This window comes from Xiphophorus maculatus, chromosome 3 (assembly GCF_002775205.1).
Source record: "Xiphophorus maculatus strain JP 163 A chromosome 3, X_maculatus-5.0-male, whole genome shotgun sequence".
NCBI lineage: Eukaryota > Metazoa > Chordata > Actinopteri > Cyprinodontiformes > Poeciliidae > Xiphophorus > Xiphophorus maculatus.
In genome coordinates, this window is record NC_036445.1 from 17,486,823 (window position 1) to 17,510,611 (window position 23,789).

The 23,789-nt window shown below is 36.8% G+C and overlaps 1 protein-coding gene and 1 pseudogene across 2 annotated transcripts; both read right to left on the bottom strand.

Moving 5' to 3' along the window:
* Positions 1 to 787: 787 nt before the first annotated feature.
* LOC102233946 lies at positions 788 to 12,525 on the bottom strand (annotated as a pseudogene).
* Positions 12,526 to 12,621: 96 nt separating this feature from the next.
* On the bottom strand, positions 12,622 to 23,396 carry LOC111608127. Of its 2 annotated transcripts, none has more exons than XM_023331053.1 (7): positions 23,329 to 23,396; positions 15,986 to 18,527; positions 15,697 to 15,892; positions 15,075 to 15,173; positions 14,775 to 14,982; positions 14,563 to 14,679; positions 12,622 to 12,863 (listed from the first exon to the last, which is right to left on the bottom strand). In XM_023331053.1, the coding sequence occupies exons 2-7, from the start codon at positions 18,253 to 18,255 to the stop codon at positions 12,700 to 12,702; spliced, it is 3,054 nt and encodes a 1,017-aa protein (XP_023186821.1). In that variant the 5' UTR covers positions 18,256 to 18,527; positions 23,329 to 23,396; the 3' UTR covers positions 12,622 to 12,699. The 2 variants fall into 2 exon arrangements, with proteins under 2 accessions (XP_023186821.1, XP_023186820.1); XM_023331052.1 differs by lacking the exon at positions 23,329 to 23,396 and adding an exon at positions 20,545 to 21,908.
* Positions 23,397 to 23,789: the final 393 nt, after the last annotated feature.

Consider the following 23,789-nt stretch of genomic DNA (forward strand, 5'->3'; position numbering starts at 1 on the left):
CACTGTGTACGTGACTGATAAGATATAAAAGGAGAATAAAAGTTTCATTTCTTCTTCCTTCTTTTTTTTTGCTTTTCCTCAGACGCTGATATTTACTCTGATTTTCTAAATAAAATATCTAAAGACAAATGCATATTTCTCTGATTATCAGTGTATCGATCTTGTAAAAAAAAAAAAAAAAATCCTAAACATGTTTTACAACCTGTCAGCAAATTTCTTGATATTATAGAAGTGAGACAAAAAAATTAGTACACAGATTTTTTTCCCCTTACATCATTGAATGTGAGATAGAACTTGCAAATTTAATATATAATGGAGTATTTTCTATTTATTGACCATTTTCTTGTTAGGCATAAACTGTGCATATAAACAGGTCAGAAACACAAACATTTTAATTTGATAACTTTTATTGACTCAGGGATGTACAATATCTAAAATTCATCTTTACTTTCTTTTAAAACATATGAATACATGAATGCTTTAAATTCAGATTTTCTAAGATTATTTTAGAGCAGGAAAATGATTTACATCAATATAGTTTACATGAATTTACATCAGTGAATGTAAATTCATGTAAGGGGGGCTGCACAGTGGCACAGTTGATGGCACTGTTACCTTGCAGCAAGAATGTCCTGGGTTCGATTCCCAGCCCAGGGTCTCTCCGGGTACTCCGGCTTCCTTCCACAGTCCAAAAACATGACTGTTCCTAGGTGTGAGTGTGTATGGTTGTGTGACAGACTGGCGACCTGTCCAGGGTGACCCTGCCTCTCGCCCGGAACGTTAGCTGGAGATTGGCACCAGCACCCCTCCCGATCCCACTAGGGACAAGGGTGTTAGAAAATGGATGGATGGATGGATGTATGATAGAAACAATAACCACATAACTGTCTAGCTGAACTCTGAACTCCTCTAACACTGCTTAGTTGCTTATCTGTACAGTTTGTTCTTATCATTAGACTCTCATGATGTGGAAGACCTAAAGAGCAGCTGATTACATGCTTTTGAAATATTGATATTTTTGGCAAGTGAAGAAAAAGAAAATACACAAAATGTGCTTATAAAGCAATAAGGTAATACCAGGTAAACCTGCTCACTGTGTAAGCCCAAAGAGGGCTTTTCTGCACAATTGAAAACTGTTGGTTTCCAGCTAAATTACAAAGGATTTATGTCAAATTACAGGTAAGGTTTCTACAATACACTGACCATGATCTGACTTCTTTTGTCACTATAACCTGCATTTTGTACAGACCATAAATTAGATTAACTGAAACATCAATCAACACAATTTCTTAAAAGAAAAAAAATCTTACACATCATACAAATAAGTGCATATTAATTGTTACACCATTCTTTGTCAGCATTGTCTCCACTATTGTTAAAATCATTAGTTCCAACAAAACATCCAAATGAAATCAGTTTTCAAAACTTGAAGTGACAATGTAAAAATTTAAATTGTGAAGAATATAGCACTCTTAATTCTTTGTATACATTTATTTAACCACAGCTATCATACTTTGAATAAATCTTATGGACAAGGAAGAAAGATTATATGTGTCTTTACAAACCTGTCTTAACACAATATGCAATGGCATGTGTAATTACACAAAGGCATGCAAAAAGGTCTATAAAAAACCTTATTTGAACAAAAATCAACCTGTCAGTTGCACACATTCACAGCAACTTTAATTGTAATTTGAAAATTATATATCTTCAAGGAAGAAATGACTGGTTGTGCAAATATGATTGATTTCTCCGCGTTAAAACAAAGGAAAAACAAATGCAGCAATATAAACCTCTCAATGACCTTTAGAAAAAGTTGTACTTGTATAAAATATGCTTGTAGAAGATGAGTTCTAGTTTAGTCTTTCTCTATTTTAGACATACTAACATACAGTATGAACATCTGGGAGATGTTGGAGTGCCAATTTAAAAAACGTTTGGGATTAACCTTTAAGATCTGCTTGCAGCTGCATATTCACATTCACATTCACATATTCAGAACTGAGGGAAAATGCAGTGCCTCTCTATCAGATAACCTGCTCCCTCTGTCGGCAACAAACGTGGTGCACCTAACACAAGAGGGAACCAAGTCCTGACTTTCTGCACACACAAAGAATGCAATATAATAAACACTCCGGGCTTAACCAGGAGATAAAAAGAAACTTGTTGGTTTATGCAACTGGTGCTCTGACATGTTGGAAGAAGAGGGGGGCAACTGGGAGCATGAAATTAATTAAAATGTCTTGTTATTCGTTAAAAAAATATAAATTTTGTCACATCTAAAGAAGCTTATATGACATCTTCCAGGGAAGACTCTGTGACACAAGCTTGTATGACTCAACAAGATATTATTTCAAACAAGCCCACTATATATTTTTGCTTGAGGCAAGAAGAATCTAAGGGTCAAATTGTAGAAATTATCTTCTTCTCAGATCTACTTGTAGCCTGCAGATAGCCTCCAATGTTTGGTTTTGTTACCAAACATTGGAGGCACATAAGCCCACTCTCTATGCAGAGCTCTGTGTGAAGGTCAAAATAAGGCTTGGAGATCTGTGGTTGTTGACTTTGCAGAAACTTTCAGCTTTTTTACACCACAGCATCTGTTGACCCCACTCTACAATTTTAAGTGGCCAGCCACTTTGTGGCTGAGTTGCCATCTAACTCAACTGCTACCACTGATATTTTACTGTGGAATATGTAGTTGCAGAAAATTTAACAGCAGAACATATTGCACAGGTAGTCAATAAGAAATATTTTAGCTTTTGTTGAGTATAAAGGAACAGTGCAATCCCACATCACCATTTGTAATACTGGTTTTGTCACATAAGATCAGCCAGAGAACATAAACGTGGGGTGATGCTGTTGGCATTGAGCTGAAACATGACACTGGTCTTGTTTCTTTTAAAATAATAATAATTAAAAAAAAGATTACGAGTAAATAGCACCAAGTGGCTGCAGTTTCAAAAATGGAGCCTTGTGGTAGTCCATAGAAGTAGAGTCACTGAAGCATTTAGTACTGAAGAGTCTCAGTACCAATAATCACCACTAAACAAATGTCCTGTGCGTCTCCTGACTGGTCGGTTTTCATGTTGGTTTGAGTTCTGGTTTTGCACTATGGTTTAAATGCAGTTTAGTTTTCTTGGTTTCTGTTTTCCTCAGTGGCCTCTGGCTCCAGCTCCATTTACAGCTACAACCCAACTGTAGGATAAAACTTGTTCAACTGTGTAGAACTTTACAAATTGCAATCGGACTTCTCTGCACTTATATTGTCTAGTTTCCTCTTTCTATCCATTCTGTCTCTTTCTAGTCTGATTTTCTCAGCCGGTTTTGTTTTGTTTGACAGTAATTCTAAGAATTCAGTAATTTGTTCTAGTAACCTGTTTTCGCTTCAGATGGGATTACTTTGGTTTATGCTGGAGTGTATTTTACAGTTTTTTTTGTAAAAGACAGCAGCTTTTTGTTAACATATTACAGTAATTTACTATTATTTGTTCAGATTAAGATGAATTTTTGATGCAACCGACGCATATTGAACTGCAACTTTCAATTGTGGAGAAGTACAGAGTTAAACTGTTATGTTACCTCAGCAAATTTTCAGTAGTTTTGAAATAGGATTAACGCAGTTCATTGAGAACTCAGGAAATGATTGTGTTTAACCTGCAGAGCTAAATAATTCATCTTTATAAAATATCACCAACCAACTAGGATGAACAATTAGTAGTTATTTGCTTTGGCATGAAGGCTTAAAGGACTCTTACTAACATTTAGTAATTAAAAATATGTTTACTTTGGTTCCTCTCCTTTTTCCCACATAGCGACGGACGGCTTGATGCTCCCACTGAACAGATTTTAGGGTGACTCTCCTGCGGTTCATCAGGCAGCTGCCATTCGATGAAGATCAAATACAAAGAAGTGCCTGTAAGAGCCCCAATAATCGGAGCCACAATCGGTACCCAGAACCAGTAGTTGTAACACCTGAGGAGAAATAATAAAATTACAAATATTCAAGATTTAAATGTTTGGCAGGTGGCAAGACATTATCAGTGTTGTAAACTAAGACAAATCTAAATGTCGATGGGACAAACATTTTATTGAAAGGCTAAAGACTGAATATTGCTGTATGGGATCTAAAAAAAAATCACAATCAGCCTTTCTATAGATTTTCAAAGCATATTAGTCAATTTAAAATTGACTTTTCTGATATAACAAGACTTTTGAGACATGCTCTGAAAAATTAAATCGGCACTCCGATTTATTTTCTTTTTTTTCTTGACCTAAGAAAATTACTTTAACAATATCCATATGAAATGGATGTGTGGGCTGTCACTGGTGGAAAAGGGATAAATTGCAGTAATCATCTTCCTACATACCCTTTCCAGTCCAGGCAATAATCACTTTTTAATAATCACTTGTTAAACTGAACTACAAATAAAATGACAAGAGCAGCCGCTTCTCTTTGCAAGTGTTGTAAATAATGAGTCAGCAGTGAAAAGCCACACCTAAAAGCTTTTTGGAGTTTTGCCCTGAAACTGAAGAGTCAACGCACGCCGCCTTGAGCAGATAATATCTGCTGAGTCAGGTATTTGTGGAGCAAGGCTCTTAAAATCCTATTCACAGCTTGTGTTGTGGAACAAACAACAGATTCTTATCAGGTGTTGTGTAAAACTCATCTTTCATCTTTCTCATCTTTCATCTTTCTCATCTTTCAGATCGCAACTACAGAGCAAAGATTTCCTAGAAATTTGTTAAGATATTCAGTCATTCTTCAGTTGTCTGACTGCTGAATTAGAGGTGAATGAGCAACGCAGGACCGTGTTCTTACGTAAAGACTTCGGTTCCCCAGCCTGCAGTCAGCGTGAGGAGACGTGGCCCCAGGTCTCGAGCGGGATTTAAAGCAGCGCCACAGTTAGCCGACATGGACATGATGATGCCGAGCACGATGCCTGCAACTATGGGAGCAATCAGATCAGGAGGAGCAGGGGTGTTCCTCTTTTCGGTCAAACTCAGGAGGCACAGCAGCAGCGTTCCAGTGCCCACCACCTGATCAAATTAAGATTTTAGAATCAATAAAAGTTTCAGTCAAAGGTTATCTACTGAAGAACAGTTTTCATCTTGATAAACACTGACTTGGTCCAGAAAGCCCTTTCCTAATGGGAGGTACTCAGATGGATAAGTGGCAAATATAGATGCTGTTTCGTTTGGCCCATAGACGGTCAACACGCCTCCACTAAACTCCATTATAGCATCTGCAGAAAAAAAAGAACAGGTTTAACAAGAGACAAAATGATTAGGTTTATGTCTTACTTTTCTGAATATTATTACAACCTCTGCGCTGAATGCCTTAGTATTATTTTGAAAAATAAATTAAACATTCTTTATTATTTTAACAAATTTTTAATCTCTGCAGGTGTTTTATTTGATCCCTTAAGTCCTGTTTTAAATCCTGTAGCTCCAGTAACTATCAGATTATTTAAACCTGATCCCTTCAGACTTACTCCAGTCTGCTGCAGACGTTCACAGCACAGAAAAAACATTGTGATCAAAAAAGCAGCTAGTCCAGAAAATCCTTGCTTTATTAAAATGGCAGCCCACTTTATTGCTGAGCAACTGTCCCACGGTTTTAACTAAAGCCTTTAACATGACAAGACTCCCCAAATTTAGGAGTTTTCTTTTTTCTTCCTTTTCTATAAAGAGGTGAAGTTTGGGGTCGGCATATTTTAAACCAATTTCAAAATTGTGTCCTCGGTTTAGAAAGCAACACATTACTGTTATTGCTGCTGTTGACATTTTAAATAATATTACCCAGGCATTGTAAAAAATACAGTGCTGTCATTTTTATTGATCTGTCTAAGCAATGCCAAGCAATAAAACAATTTTAATATATTACCATGGAACCAACATTATGACTGATAATGTGGCCGATCAGATAATTTGTGGGTCACCATTTTTTAAATGTTTTCACATGATAGAGAGGCAATTATGATCTGATTTGCCTTATTTTATGTTTTTACTGAAACATATTTTCACTCTTATACAATTTTGCTAATGGTTTTTGTACATTAATCTACTGCTCATTCAGGATGGGCCCATTTTTTACTTATTTACTTGTAATCCACAATTAAGTTTATTTGTGGTGAGAAATGAGCTCATTTATTTATTTTATTTAGTAAATTATTTCAAATTTATCAAATGTTCTGCATGTTTTCTATATTATTCTATTTTTATATAACTGATTGGTTTAGCTTTATCTTTATTTCTTCTGTGCTTAAAATAAAAAGCTGTCAACATATCTGACAGGTCCTGCAGGAACACATACAGTAATAGCAGAAAGACAAACCGTAGTAGAGCAAATAGACCAGTGCTGCTCCCACATACGCCCCAAAGATCTGTGACACACAATAGGGCAACAGCTGTCCCCACCGCAGCTTCCCCAAAATACAGAAACTCAGAGACACCGCGGGGTTCAGGTGGGCACCTGGGAGAAATAAAGACATAGATACTTATAATGCAAAACCAAACTTCAAATGTCACTGATGCATTTTGAACAGAGGCTCAAATCAGTTAATGCACTAAAAGTCAATGTTCTTATCCTTCTGCTTATCAGCAATTAATTCTCACTTTCATTTTCTGTAATGCATTAACCACATGAGTTTACTCATTAAACACAGAGAACATTCTGTGAATATTGTAGCTGGCCTTCAATTTTTACCTGAGATCCCCTTGGTGAGATACGTGGCTGACATAACTCCCATGGCCCAAGACAGGTGGATCGACAGAGTTTGGCCTTTAGTCTCTCTGCTGGTTTTTACCTGCGCTGCTGCTGATAAGCCAAAGAGCTTCATAACACACACACACAAACACAAACAGAGACATCTTAGGTTTAAATTAAAAGAAACTCTCCATTCACTGTGAAGAATATGAAGGTTGTCATAGGTAGACGTACATTTTGCTGCAACATTCTTAGAAGCCATTTACTCATCTACAGGTATAAATTGATAAGAAAAAAGTAAATTCAGTTAAAATTGTTCTAGGCCAAAATGGTGTTAGAAATAGATATTTCTTGTAGGGATATATTTTTGTAAAACATTAGTATCTGCCCTCATAAATAGGATTCTGGAAGAAAAAACAACAACAAGAAAAAATGCTTGTAAACTTAATGGAAATAAGTTTACCATTAAACTTATTTTAATGTAAACTTAAATAAGTTTACATTAAAATGTAAACTTTTATGTTTACATGTTCCAAGGAGCATGTAATGTAATGTTGGAGCAGTATTCTTAGAAATACTGAAGCTGGTGTAGCTCCAGAGTGGTCTAATAAAATATTAATGACTTTGTTGTAAAAATATTACGTCCTTAAAGTTCCTGTAATAATTATTGATCTAATACATTTGGCAACCAAGTGAAGGATATCAAAAACAAGATAAGAAACACTATAAATCCAGTGATTACAGGTTGGAGATAAAATCGCCAAGGTTGGATCTGATAGAACAACAGTCCTAAATATTTTTTTAAAATTCCTTTAAAACTCAATATAAAAATAAGCATAAAAATCTGAATTCTAAACAACGAACTTTAGAATATTTATCTAAACATTTAAAGCCCTTCATATATCTAAATCTGGTGAATGCTCTATGCTTATGGAGCATTTATAGTCACATAACTACTCAGTGGTTTTACATAAGAGCCACTTTAACCCAGTCACAGTCTAAATGCTCAAACATTCACTCACCATTATGTAGATCTGGAGGCCCAAGAGCATCAGCATATGATGGGAGGAACTGCATTTTATGTGGTATTTGAACTACCAATTAAAAGAAGCAATGCACTACTGCACATAAATATACCTCTGCAAACTATCACAATTGATGCAAATACACACCAAAGTCTTTTCATGACATGTTAAGGTCTTTGTCTGAGCTTCCTGCACATTTAAAATAGATTAAATTGCTTTAACTGGTATTTTAAACTAGTAATGATCTTAGTCCAACTTATTGTTTTCTGATTTGCTTTTACAGGCCCCTGAAAAGGTTTGGAAAAGGTCGTCTGTTGATACCTAAACTAAGAATTAAAACCTATGGGGAGACACATGAAGACCTGAGGACAACTTAGACGGTCTAAAAAGCAAACTAAGGACACATCAATGTAGAGTTAGGCCTTTTTTAAATAGTGCTACATTTTCTCAATATCTCATTCTTTTAAGCCATTTCACATTTCTTTTTATTTAGTTTGGTTCCTGTCTGTTTGTAACTTTTATAAAGCACTTTAGCTAAACTCATCTGTATGAAATGTTCAGCTAGAATGCTGCTGACAATTTAGGGCTGGTGTAACAGTCATTACACCAGCCCTAAATTAACAAAACATCTATAATTTTTTGCCACAGGATATATTTCTAAATCTGATCATATGTCTACAAGGCACGGAATGGTATTGAGTTTAACTAGATATAATAGTAACTTGTCAAGTATGAACCTTACACATGACTATGTGTAAGGTTATGTAGACTAGTTTTCTCAGTTGTCTTGGGACCAAAACTAAATCAGGAAGGAAGCATTCAGGAAGTAATTACTCCATAAAACCCTGAGATGTGCAGAAACTGTCGCCTACTTTAAATGAGGACTAAAAACATGACTGGTTACTCCAGTCATCCATAGAAATTAAAAGCCTATTTTATCAATTTTTGTGTATCTGTTTTAAATGAGCAATTTCCTTATTGTTTGTTTATATTCAATACCCACATTTTAATGTAATTCTTTAGAAAGTTCTTGTGTCTAGTCTTTTTATAAGAGGATTTTTAAATGTATTTTCTCAAATCCCCTGCAAAACAAATTAAGCTACCTTGTGAAAGTTTGGATTTTAACCTTTTCAAGTCCTGATTTTTTTATTTTAAATCTTAACTTGAATTCACTTTGACAAGGAAAAATCAATAAAATGCAACAGTTAAATGTTTCATAAATTCGTTTTGCAAAGCTGCAGGAAAATGATTGGCTTTTCTCATAAATTGTACAGTTTTGGTTGAAAGCCAGACAAGCATGCTCTCATTGTTTTTAAGACGTATTTCAAGGATGAATTAAAACTTTCGTGTAACTTACAAGCAAGACGAATGTTCCCAAGAACTCAGCCATGCATTGTCGGATCAGAGCGCTCCTCACTCTCAGCGAACGTGAATTGAGCATGGTTGGATTGGAGTCACTTGGATTGGAGCACTCTTCACCTTTACTTCTGACTAAATCTGCTCAGGAGTTTGATGTGATCTGTTTTAGTGAATACAGGGTCGTGTTGGGAATAAATGAGTGCCTAACATGAGTGTCTAAAGATGCTCTCCCTCTGTGGCCTACGTCTCTTCAGGTTCACCCTGCAGCTCTGCAGAATCAGACAAACACAAGAGGATTTTCTGCCGCATATAACATGATGTGTTACATCTATTAGGGGTTGCTTACATGAAGACAGGCCATAAAAACATATAATCAGAGAGCTGTAAAAGAGTGAAATGAACCATTGGAGCATTTTTAAAACCTATCAAAGGTTTTCTTCAATTACACAGAACAAAGAAGAATTAGTACCAATCAAATCAAGCAAAATTTCAAAACCTACTAAAGATTCAAGACAATGTGCAATCCCAAAGATACAGATGGAGTGCATCATACCAAAATAAATGTTTGCATTGTGCAAGTTACATAAGCACAGAGATTTATACTATGTCCTGACTGCACTCATTATAACTCATGGTGAAAGTTTTTAATCCTTGAAATTAATTAGTTTGCTGTGATAATAGTTTGCATACAAATGGTTATTAAATACAAACATAATATCTTTAGAACAACAAATATGTCTTTATGAAGTGAATTTGACTGCACTATTGGTTCAAGTCGACATGACAGTAATATATTTGAATCTGCTCATATATGAAACAACTGCACTGACAAGATTTGATTCACGTATTTCTGTATACCTAGATATGAATGGAATTAATTTGTTCTACAAATTACCAAGAGAGACACTTCTAGGATCTGGTTGTGATCTGTTATCGTCTAGTGTGATATTAAGCTGCAGATGATAAAACACTCTCATCACAACGAACGTTGTCATCATGACCGCCTGCTGAACCCAGGACTGTTACATAACCCTAATAATTTACTTGCTTTATCAAAGTTTTATTGCTATTGATTTTCACCATCAGAGGTGCTTTAAATGAGAACAAGCAACAGATAAGATAGACGATTCTATGACGAATCAATTCGATCCTGCTTTCTGCAAGGATGAAAATGCCTGATCATACGTTTCAGTAATTTTCATCTTAATTGCAATCTTTTATTTTTTTAACAGTTAATCCTTGGCATCATGTCTGCACAACATATTTTTATTTATTTAATTCAAATTTCATAAAATTAGGTTTGCAACGGTATTCACATTGCATACCGTATGCTTACCCGGTCATATTTACCATAATCCGCTATTCTGCAGATGATACTCTGATTTGTGTCTTTTTGACTTGATAACTTGTCATTTATTACTTTCTTCCTAAGGAGAACGTATACAAGTCTTGCGTTTGAGTTTTGCATCATTGACAACTGATCTCCAGACCTAGGCACAAGTAAAACCCACTTTTAGATTTTACTTTTAATAAATATCATCTAAATCAATTCCACACATTGGTTTATTTCAACAGTTATTTCCTGTCAAATTTCATGACTGATCTACTGGTAAAGAAAACACAATATTCAGTCAAATTAGAATAAAAAGGATTGTTAATACAAAATTGTCCGCTTTCTGAAAATGTTCTGTGAAGGTTCTGCTTTTAGTACTTGTTTTGGGCTCCTTTTGCATGAATTACTGTTTCAATGAAGTTGACCTGGAGGCGGTCCACCTGCTGCACCACAACTCTGCTTTCTTTAATTTCAGCCTACAGCTGATCTACATTGTTGAATTGGATGTGTCTCATCTTTCAAGTGGCTATATCTCATAGCCGTAAGGATCTGGGTGAGGTCAGCATGCTGGCCAATCAGGCATAGTGACACTGTGGTCATTAAATCAGGTATTAATATGTGTCACATGTTTGACAATGTGATCAGGTACAAAGTCCCGTTGATAAATAGAGCATCTCCATAAAGCTCGTCACTAGGGAAGAATGAAGTGCTCTAAAATTTCCCGACTGGTGGCTCTGCTGATTTTGGACTTGACTTGATACAAGCATCTTCAGCACCGAGGGTTTGTTTGATTTCATAACCAAATCCTTCATTATGCTTCTCCACAAAACTCTCCCTAAGCTGTTTGCTGTGTTCTTCATGCTGTTGTTTGTTCACCAATTCCTCCTAACAAACCTCTGTAACCTTCACTGAATAAATGAATTTCTACACAAATTAAAGTGAAAAGGGAAGCTCTCTTTTGGGCCACTTTATCGTATTGGATTCTATTTAGAAGGATCAGAGTAAAGAGGCATGAATATAAACACGTCACACATTTTAACGTTTTTTTTATGTAAATAAAAAAAGATTCCTTTAATTATCCAGGACTCTGTTGGTCAATTACATACAATTTCATTAAAACCAGCAACCGTTTTTGTATCTTATGTCACTTTGTATGTTTTACTGGATTTGATATTTTATGGTTTATCACAGTCGTTGTCAGATACTGTTATCTTCTCTTTATTACAAAAGGAAGCCTGTGCAAATAGTCACGTCTACCTCTAAGGGTTTTACTTTAACAGAAAATAAAGCTGTTTCAAGTTCCCTTTTTTAAATAAATATGATCAGTATGAGGCCATGCCTCAGTTAATTCAGAATGTACATGAAGATTACATGCAGCGATGTTTTACAGCTTGTACTTTTTTAAAACTCCAGTTGAACTTAGTAATGTTGATATCTCTAGTATTTGTACGTTTAACGCAAAAATGTCCTTACCTTTAATTCTATCTCTGTCTTAACATTTCTCTGCCACGTTATCTTTACACAGTTCAAACAAAGACTGAGCCTCTGCCTTTCAAAGTTTTCGATCAATAAGTTGAACTATCTGATCTTAAAGGGACAGAAACTAAAACAGTGTTAAAGAGAAACAGACAAGAATACTGCAAAAATGTACAGTATAAAAATATAAAGTACTTTTTTAAAGTATCGTTTTCTCCCTTTAACAAACCCTCAAAAATTATTAAAAAGTCAGAAGAAATATTTCATAAGCATTTTAAAATTATAATTGTGTTACAAACATTAACCCATATGTCAATCAAAATAAAGCAGGTTAATAGTCCTCTCTCTCTAGTAAAACTAAGAATACTTAATTTAATGAAAATATCTATTTATTAAAAATACATCAAAATAAAAGCAGTTATTCACAATAAAACACATTGGGTAAAATACATTGTCAGATTTTTACATATTGACAACATTTTCTCTTTAAATGTTGGTTGGTTTTATAAATGTGTAACACATTGATACAATTTATTACACTAAACATCTCAGGCCTTGAGGTAGATTTACATGAAGACACATAATGGGAAAAGTTTACACCTTTGACCTGGTTTTAGGATTCCTTTGCTCATACCATCATGATGACTGTTTGTTCAACACATTCAAAGTCCCGACGGTTTTATTTTTAAAAGTTATTTTCCATGGCAGGATCCAAAGCCGTCAATTGTACAGCCTCTGAGTTTCTGGTTGGTCCACATTCTTTAAATTGTGAACAAGGTGAAGCATCAGCGCTGTCCTCATAAATGCGTAACTTTAACCGGCCGTCGTAGCACCACCTCCACAGGCCCGGAGGCAAGAGTTTTAATGAAATTCCACACTTCCAGACGTCTCCTCCCCACCACGCTGAAGCCTTGAATTTCTAAAATCTCATCACCAGGGAACATCTTGTCAATAGGACCACCTGAAAGGATAAAAAAAAAAACAACTTTACATACAATTTTATGCCAGTGGCTTTTTCAAAAAAAGATGTAATTGTGGCAATTAAAAGTTTTTTTTAAAAGCCTTACTAGCTTAGCTCATGCTATAAGCAAACAGGCATGGGACTGCTATTTCACTGAGTTTGTCTATTTAATATTTTGAATTAAAGCTGAACAGAAATTCACATATTATCTTTTATATTACACATATAGGGCAAGCTTCTAAATCATTAAAATTTTTAGACCCATATATCTACTGTTGCACAACACAAAAGAAAGAAAAACAAAATACTTCCAACATACTCAATATTTTGACATACATAAAACTGGAAAAACAAATGGTTTGATTGCAGGAGAAAACTACTGACAGATTAATTTGTGTCATCATGATTAAAATGTGAAAATGAACTTTCGCTTATGTCACTGCTCTTACACATACAGTGTAAGGACGTATTTATGTCCTCAGATATGACTACTTTCTGGCTTTTTGGCCACACTTAAATGTTTCAGACCACCAAATCGTACATCAGATAAAGATAACCAGAGTAAATGCAAAATGCAGGGTATTTTTTTTACGATTGGATTTATTAAAGGTAACACCCTCCACGTCAAAATACTTCAATCAATCAAACCACATTTATTGGACAAGTTCAGTATTAGGGGCTGCATAGTAAGTAGCACCACTGTTCCAGAACGCACATGTTCTTCCTGTGCATTTGTGGGCTCTCTTGATGGACTCTGACTTCCAAGAGTGACGGTGACATCCCGTCCAAGAAGTCACAAAAGAAACAAACATGTAAAGTTTTATTTGCATCAGTGAAGGTTAGTGTTCATGAGTTAGCACTAAAAATAGACTGGGAAATGTGTCCCTATAGAGTTTCAAGGACAAAACAACTCAAAACAAACAAAGTTCTGTCTTATTTCTTTTTTAAATATACGATTTTTCTGCACCCAAGGTTTGTAGCAAAATCCTGTGCAGACTGGTGAGGCAAACGTGGAAGTTTTAAGAAGATGTTACAACAACCTTAAAACTAACACAGTATTTCAGAAAAAGAGCATCACAGTCAAACAAGTCGGGAGCTTTATCACCTCTGAACCACGAACAGACGTTCTGTTCTCTACCATAAAAACCTGTGGGAGAATTTTGGTGCTTTGGTTAAAGACTTTCAGCTTAAGCACACTCTGTCTGCGTAGCAGGGCAATGATCAAGGTCAACACTAAATTGCAGCAATGGTTTTGAGGTCAAAGTCCAGACTTGTCCAAACTGGAATCTAATTGAGATGCTGTGGCACAAAGCAAAGCTAGAAACCTGACAAGCTGGTGTTTACTTATAAAATCACAAGGTATACCCCTCTCATAATAATGCATAAAGTTGCAAACCTTTTTAGGTTTTCTTAAAGACTTATGGATCTATAAGACATGGCTGACTGTGTCTCTTACTTCTGAAACAAATTCTTAAATAATTTGATTTATGATATCATTTTCTCCATATGACCACAACTTACAGAGAGCTGTTATACAGCAATATAATATAATATAATATAATGTAACATAATGTAATAAAATATAATGTAATGTAATATGGTATGATGAAATTGAGGAACTTGCTAATAGTTTTTATTTAATAAGTGATATTGGTCTATTCCGCATAAATGGCACATATAGTGTTTTTGTTGTTCTTACCCCGGAAGATCTTCTGGACGGTGAGTGGTTTGTTCCCTAGATTGGACCCTACACCTCCCATCAGGCTGAAACCCAGATCCACGCTGTTCTTCTCGAGTTGGATGCACACACGCTGGCCTTTAAAGTGTAAAAATTCACACATTGTACTTAACTTTAAGTTCCAATGTCAAAGACTTGCATGTTTAGACTCTTTGTAAAGCATTGCCTCTCACCTGTCTCATACTGAGTCTCTGACTGACTGAGGTCACCTTTCCTCAAGACCACCACTGCCATCTCTCTACTCTTCGCCCTTTTGAGGGTCCTCAGAGCCTCCAAGTGAGTACTTTTTGAAAAAGCAGTGCCGTTAATGGACAAAACATGGTCTCCCTCACTAATCGAACCCTCCTTGGCCGCAACGCCTGAGTTAAAAACCTTGTGAACCTGAAAGCAAAATAATGACACAGCAGAAAAATGAAGACATACAATGTCTTAACATTTACCATACGAGAAAGAGAAATGGGGGGTTTTCTTACAGTGACAGGTTTGTTTTGGTCTACACCCCCTGCCAGACTGAACCCAAGTCCTACTCCCACCTCCTTGTGCAGAACCACTACATGCACATCATCGTAGTCCTGCAAGACAGGCAAAAAAGAGAAAAAAGATTAGTGCCATGACACTTTTCATTCCAAAAACAAATGAAGTTTTGAAGAAAATTGTAAAATTTAAACGCAGAGTCCCTCAAGAAAATGTTAGTCTAACTTGAATGCACTGTCTTAACATTACACGCCTCAGAGTACATTTACACACTCACACAAGCTTTGCATGCATGCCTTGCACATGCTACTGGAATGCAGATGGATCACTTTAGCATTCAGAGCTTTTTACTACAGAGGCCAATAGTTTGGTTGGAAACAAACAAATGGGAAACAATAGTTTCACCTTTCCTTCCTGAAATACACGAGACCAAATGTTTCCTATATGAGAGTACTAGACAGAAATAGTTTAGCTTTCACCACCTAAGAAAATGAAGATTTTTTTTGCCTTAGTTACTGAAGTTGGACACAAACTGCAAATGATAACTGTTTTTTTTTCAGTTATCATTTGTTTAAATCACTGGCATAAAAAGATAATAAAACAATTCTTCAACGTCTATACCTGTAATGTTTCGTCCCCTAGGTTCTTGACTTCCTCTACCAGCTTGTCGAGCTCATCAGTAGGAAGCAGAGAGACACAGGAAAAGGCAGAGACATCTGAGCTAAATGAGGCAGATCGTCGGCCTGGCAGCTGCCAATCGTCGTTGTCATTATCTGATTCGACGTCAGTACCAGAGAAGTTGCACAAGTTTGAAAGACTGATACAGCAGGAGTGTGAGAAAAAAACAAGTAAGTCACTTTAACTACAACTTCCATGAAACAAGAAATCCAATAATTCAAACATAAGCTACCTGAGGCTGAAACTCCTGTTTTCTGACTGGCTCATGTTGCTGGTTATGGTCACCGAGGAATCCCCAGAGTCTGAGTCGTTTGAATCATCATCCTTCTGTGTGCTGTCATCATCATCCTCACACTCCCCCATGTATTCGTTCCAGTTTTTGTACTCTGGGTCCAGGCCGGCTATCCATGCATTCAGATCCAATAGCTGTTTCCTCCCTGTAGGTAATTCTGCTTTTACATTTGAATAGACGACATCCGACAAGTTGTTTTGGTAAGAAATGTCAGGAGGGAGATCTAGGGACTCATTATCTTTAGTTTTTTCTTTGTCTGTTAAGAAAACGTCCGACTTGCTGGTCTGGGAAAAATCTGGCTCACTGGTCAGGGAGAGAATGACCGGAGGAGAAAGAGTAGAGTCTGTATCTTTAGCTTTGTCTTCTTGTCCAGTGACATGAAGGCTTGTGTTATCTGCAATGGGAAAGAAATCCTCTGGTTCTTGGACAGGTGAAAGAAAAGGTGGGGTGTTCAGAGGGGTGTTTGTCGGAGTCTTGTCATCATCACTAACTGGTGAAAAAATTTGCCACTGTGGCCTTGGCTGCATGTCTGATGTATGTGTTAATGTCACAGTGTCTCTCAAGTTTGAGTCCTCGGAGAAAAGAAATCTGCTGCGCTTTTCCGCTCCTTCATTAAGAGGGATGTGCAAAGTTTTCTTGTGGCTGTAATATTGACCTAAATCTTTGGATAAGTTGTTTTTCCTTCTGTCTAATAAATTACCTGAATCTGTCTCTGACATTCTTGATTTGAATCCAAAGTCAACCAGTGATAAAGACTTCTCTGATGCAAACATCATCCTTTTTTCACTGCTTCCATCTGTCTTCGTCTCCCACTTATAGTTTCGCTCACCTATGTATTTTGCGGACCCACTCTTCTTAACCCCTTCTTGGCGTTGGCAGGGCTGTGCCTGTACAGACATACTTCGCCTTGGGATCTGGAATTCGCTTGCTGCTCTCTGTGTCAGAGCTTCAAATTGACTTATCTTATTTCTCACACTGGCTGAAGAGGGGGCCGACAGAATCTCTGGAAGTTTTTTCCACTCTGGCGATGGCAGGGTGCCCTCACTTGGATTTGCATAAAAAATGCCATCTGCAATTCCACTCCTGGGTTTACTTTGTTGTTTTGTTCCTTCATCTCTTTCTTTGTTGCCCTTCTGGGCTTTACTTATTTCAGTCACGTCTGTTTTTTTGTCTTCTTGGTTGTACCTTCTCTGTGCAAGTATGGATCCTTCAAATGTTTGGGACTGTGCCATGCCAGCTCCAGTCCTGGCAGACCTAATTCGACCTGCAACTGTATTCCTGCTCCTAGCTCTATCCAAGGACTTTGTGCCCATTTCTATCGTCTCCCTCCTGTAACCATCTTCCTCTAAATACTTGCTACTTAACTCTTCTTGCCTACGTGTCCCTGTTGATCTCTCTTTGAGTTTGATTGTCTCAATAGAAGCTAACGTCTCAGAGCTTGGATGATTTTCTTCCTTTGGAGCCCAGATGGTTGTCACTTTTCTCACCGGACTGTAGTCATCACACGATGAGAACCGCCTGGGAAAGGTTCCCCCAACTGTTGTATCACCAGCAGATTCAAAGAGTTTCTGTATGCGTTCTTTGATGCTCTGCCCACCTTGGGGCCCTGACGGACAGTCGAGCCTCGAGGCAGGCCTGGACTCGGTCTTAAATCTGACAGGAAGTGTGTTGGCCTTACCGACTCTGTCTGCAAAGTCTTTGTGATTTACTGAGTGATTGTCTTCAAAGTAAGTAGGACTTGAGGAAGAAGTCCCACCTCTCTGTATTTTCTCAATTTCTGCCCTTTGTTCCTCGAAACCTCTAATTTCTGTTTTACCAAGCAATTTGGGTTCGCCAGCTGTGGTAGTCCTAGATAGACTTCTTGACTTTGACCTCAAGTCTAAACTCATACTTCTGCTTGGCAGGTTGCCTCCCCTTCCCTCTGTCCTGCCCAAGCCATGGAGTGCCAGGCTTCCTCCAACAACAGTCCCACTCTCTTGGGGGTTTCTCTCGACTGCATCACTCTGGTTGATGTCTTTCTGGTAGACAAAACCCAAGTCCTCTTTTGTGTTTAAACAATCGGTGTCATCAGCATTCTCAGCTGTCAGTCGCTTCCTTACCCCTGACCTACGAGTGAGACTGTAGGAAGGAGAGTTAGCTGAGCGGACAGTGAATCGCATACCCGTACTCTCTGGGATATCTTCACTTGTTGAAGGTGGGAGCAAGTCCATTGTTTGAGAGTTAAAAACAGAATTGTTTTTTTTATGAAATTTTGTTTCTCAAAAAGAAAAAAGTAGAAATTGGTGTTTGACAGATCCCAGTCTTTTTGAAGGACTTTTGCAAAAAAGAAAAAAAAGGAAAAAGCTTATTTCAAAAATGAAATTCTCTGGATGTATCCCTAAATGTGGTTGACAATTAGATTGTCTTCTTTGGTTCTTCTTCTGAATTTGTTTTCTGAGACTTCAAATTTCGATTCACAGCTTCAGTGACATACTTCCAGGACCTGCCAAATATAAAAAGGTAAATTTTTAGTGTTCAGTGTTTATTATACATTTTGACGTGTATAGCAGAAACAGTCAAACAGGCTCACAGTGATCAATAAATATAGGATGTAACAGAGATGCTTTTACTAGAGAACAATTGAAGTAGCAAAAATATTGCTTTTTGTAATAGAAAATGACACTTTCCAATGTATGTTTTGGAATGTGTCATTCCAATAAAGTATATAGAATTTGATGTGACAGACCACCCAAACTTGTACATATCTAGGAAGGAGAAGGGAAACGTCTCAATTTCTTTACATTTTCATTTTTATGAATAAAAATATAAAATGCTTGGCAAGCAATTGTATCCTATTCTAAAACCCATAAATAAAATCAAGCAAGAGTCTGCAGCAGTTACCTTATTAATAATGAGAGTCTGTGTATATATAATTTGATTGCAGCACAAATAAAGATGTACTACTAAGATGAGGCTTTTTAAAAACAGTCAGCAAATAGCATCATTACTACCAAGGAGCACATCTAACAGATCCTTTCCTTTATGAAAGAGTTGGAAGACCAAGACCAGTGTTAGAGAAGTCAATACAGCAAACCTGTAGAGTAAACCAAATTTGAATATGTTCATCAACATGAAAAAACTGTGTGGCAGGAAGCATGATGATGGGGATGCTGTTCTTCAGCAGGATGACAAAAACTAGTCAGAGATGGATGGAGCTAAATACAGGGCTACTGAAAGGAAGTTGTATTTTTGTTACAGGACCATAATACAACCAGAGCTACCATTGAATGTTTTAGATTTAAGCATAATCATATGTTTGAATGGCCTAATCAAAGTTCAGATCTAAATCCAAACAGGAAATCTGTGACAAAACTTAAAAACTACTGTTACAGGCTCTCTCTTTTAAGTATGACTAAATTTGAGATATTCTGCCAACAACTTGAAGGGTTTTTTTTTTGTAGAGTTGGAAGAAACGTAACTCAAAAGCAAAAATTATTAAATACACATTAATTCCTGTGCTGGCCAAAATTTTCTGATTTGTATTTGTGAAGAAAACAAAACAACATCTTTTTTTTACTTCCGCTTCATTATTATGTGGAATAATGTGGAAACGGTGTTAGTATTTCAACAAAACTGTAATGTATGAAATTGTGTACATATTAAAGTTGTATGGATATTTTTACAGGCCACTGTAAAAAAAATCTATATCAACTGGTAGGAAAACATAAAAAAACTTAACTTACTTTGAACTTTTCAGTCTTCTAATATTACAATATTTTACTGCTTCACGACATTCTCCTCAAAGTAACATAAAACACCCAATCCTTTACCAGCTCTCTGCTTTCGACACACACCATAATATCTGTTTATACAGCCAACAAGCTCAAGATAACCTGTTGGCTAAACCTGAACCAAAAACTGGAAAAACTCACCTTACAGCAATCCTACTCAGCTAAAAACAATGTTTTGATTCACTACCATAGCACCAGTCTCTATGCAATGTGTATCGGTCTCAGTGAGACAGTCAAACTAATTGAAAAATCTTGTGCTAGTGGATTCATATACTTTAAGCAGACATAGCAACAACAGATAATGACAAAGCCACCCTAATTTCCATACAGGCCACTGAGAGAAAGATAATATTGCTGCCAGACAATGTCTTATCATTGACCTGAGTATAAAGCAGCAACATAACAGGCATTTCCAGCAGGTGAAACTATTCCAGAGCGATGACTGATAAGAAAAAAATCCAATAAATTATTCAAATATAAAGTCTAAAAACCCAAAGCACTATAACTTGTCAAGGTTTGAAGCATTTTAAGCTTATATTTCAGAATGTATTTTCTTAATAATGGACTTCAGAGGTGCTTTCCAGTGTAGGAGAGTCTGAGTGTCAGCTTACAGAAACACCTGTGCTGCAGGCTTCCTAAGCCTCCCATCTGTGTAACCTGGGATAAAACTTTAAACCTGCATTAATATAAAGAAACAAAGTTGCTTATTTACATAAACACCAACTGTACCTTCACAAAACGTGTCCTCTGATCACATCCCAAGCCATCATGTTGGTAGTTGTGGACAGCGCTCAGCGGTGACATCAGCATCTAACTCCTCTCTTTGTTGCTCTTCTCTTTGCTTTGCATGATGGACTGAGTACAGTGACGCAAACCTGCTACACTGGTTTGTCTTCCTGTCTTGGCTCTCTAGCTTCCTCTCAGCTTCTCTCTCTGTCATTCTGTCTCCTCCCACTTTGCCATTGTTTTCCACCCCTCACAGGGTAGCATTCCTAACTGCAGAGTGTAGTCCTCTGCAGAGTAGTCCAAATGCATTTGCTCCATTGCAGATTTCTTCTGATTTTCCACAAGTTATTTAAATGAACTTTGTCATCAACAAACATTTTTTTTCTTAATTGAGGGAAATAAGACATCCAAACAAACTTGAGCTTCTAACCCTAATAATTGGTTCGGAACCCTTGGCGGCAACGACTGCCATCAGCCCTTTGTGTTAAGTGCCAACCAGTTGCTGAGGAATTGATTGTTTAGCCACATTGGAGAGGTTTTAAGCATAGCAACCTGTTTCACACTATGGGATTGCAATTGGATTGAAGTCCAGACTTTAACAAGGCCACACAAATACTGAATGTTGTTATTTGAACCATCCAGAGAAGGACTGTACTTAAATTCAGGTTCAGCCTGTGTGGTTATCTCAGCCAAAATATTTTGCCAGGCAAAAACGATTGGTGTGACAAATGCTTTAAACACCTATTCACCAAAAACATCCTGCATCAAACATGAAGCATCAAGCAGTGTCTGATGCGTTCTGGGAAAATATGATTGGTGCTGTGACTAACGTCTGATTCTTGACCTGTTCAAGCCTTCAGATGTTGACATTTGCACGGGTAAATTGTGTTCTTTCCTTTTGCTTCTATACTCCTCTCCCTCTTTTAAGCACATAACTGCAATAATAAGCACATTGACAGTTACAACTGGATTTTCATTTATTGATCAACTGATATGTCTGTTGGATCGGTCTGATACAATAGTGTTCCAGCAACTTTATGTCATATAGTGTGACAGCAGCTTCTACAGCATCTCACTTGCACCGTATGACACAATCAAGTCCGACATTATTTTTGAAATTTTAAAGTCTATGCTAGGCTTGAGGTCTTTTTCTCCCTTAGGATTTTCTGAATTTATGGTTCTACCAATTGAGAAGCCATATAGATTCTAAAGTAGCAAGTAGCCCCATAATATTGTGTATCTGATATACAATATTATGATGTACTACTGTATATCATTACCACATTTGACTGTCAGCAAAATAACACTGTCTTTTGTTGAAATGCTATTCATTTTTACAACTGAAATACGACACACACCTTCCAAATGTTACACTTTGTTCTAACACTCCACATATTATTTTCTCAAAGATCTTGAGGCTCATCAAGATCCCTTATGGAAAATGTGAGCTGGACCTCACAGTGGGTTTGGCCTCTGAACTCTGCCATATTGACCAGAATATTGAGGCCTACATGTTGTTCTAGGCTCTGTTGTGACCTACCAGTTTGGAAAGTGTCACTTTGTGGATAATGGCTCTTGCTAGAGCCCCAATGCCTGAAGAGGTTTTCTAAATTATTCCACATGGGAACATGCCAATTTTTCTTTGTTTTCAACCTGTTACTGAATTTGTTTAAATTAGAAGAAGAAGAATGTTAGCCTGCTTACTGCGGTCAGGCTAGTTATATTTAAAGGACTTCTTTCTGCAGGTCAAGAAGTAATCAGGTCAGACCTAGGTACTGCTAGGGCAATTCAACCAATTAATAATTAGACTGACAATCTAAAACGTGTATCTGTCACTTTGCTGTTGTTCCACAGAAATTTCCCCATTGTGGGACAATAAAGGACATTTCTATTCTGTGTTTCTTTGATTTCTACTATACTCTATGTAGAGTATAGTAGAGTTTAGCAATTTTTAAATCTGCTCTTAAGACTTACCTTATTCGGTTGGCCTTTGATTCAGTTTGAGATGCTGCTTTTCTGTATTTATCTGGGTATGTTTATGTATTATATAGAGTGTTTTACGTTACTGCATTGTTGGTTTTTATGTGTTTTAATTTTGATTTTTATTTGTTTAATCTTGTGATTGTACAGCACTTTGGTCAGTGGTACTGTTTTAAAGTGCTATATAAATAAACTTGCCTTGCCTTGCCTTGCCTCTATGTACACTTGACAAAGAAGGGTGAACTGTATTTAACCGTGCAAACAACCTTTAAATCTTTAAGGGGCAAATACTTCTTCAAAGGACTGTTTGTGCACACACACCTACCAACTAACTCAGTTCGGTTTGCTATGTTTACTTACAATCTACACATTCTTTAGACACCTTCAACCTATGAAATGTGACATCAGCATTTTAGCCTCCAGAGAAAGGAGAAGCAATTGTGACACTTGTGTGAAATGTGCATGATTGGCATTTCCCACAAGACGATGATAATTACATCCACCTCGACACAATGTGAACAAAAGCAGAATCAATATATGAAAACACATCAACAGAGTACTCTTAAACTGAGCCAAAAGAACCAACAGGAATATTAATGTTTTATATGTAACTCTGATGTCAGAGCTTCAACATAACCGTGTGTATAACAGACATATTGGTTGAAAAGCTGAGGCAGAGCAATGTTGATAAGATAGAAAGCACTACATTGCAGCTTATTAATATCCAGTTAGTAGGGTAGTGAGCAAACATGTTTTCTACAGAATCAAACACAAAACATCGATAGATTTAACATTAAATGTACTTACAGGATTTGTTGTAGACTTGGGGTGCGTCATCCTCCTGGGGCTGCTGTTTTGCATGCACCTGTTTCTCGAATTGTCTTCCGTTTAAACAAAGGAAACTGTGGTTGCTGCTGCTCTAAATATGAGAAGGCTTAATTTCTCTCAGAGTCTGTCAAACTAAGCTGAATTAAACTCGGTAATTTCAAGAAACCCTCAGTGTGTCTGCAGATGGATGCAAATGAAGGTCTGCCTTACTCAGGGCCACTGCTGCTTTAAATAGATTTTTTGATTTATGGTGTAGGACTCTGTAAATGTCAGAAGGATTGGAATTGGCTTTTTGAACAAAATAGAGCAAAACAAGGAAACATGGAGACTAAAAGGCAAAACAGTGAATGCTAGAAAATTAGATGAAGCATTTTTACAATATGATACATAAAAAGGGTTTCTTAATGTTTCCTAAAAGATTTCAGTCGTTTGAATGTGAT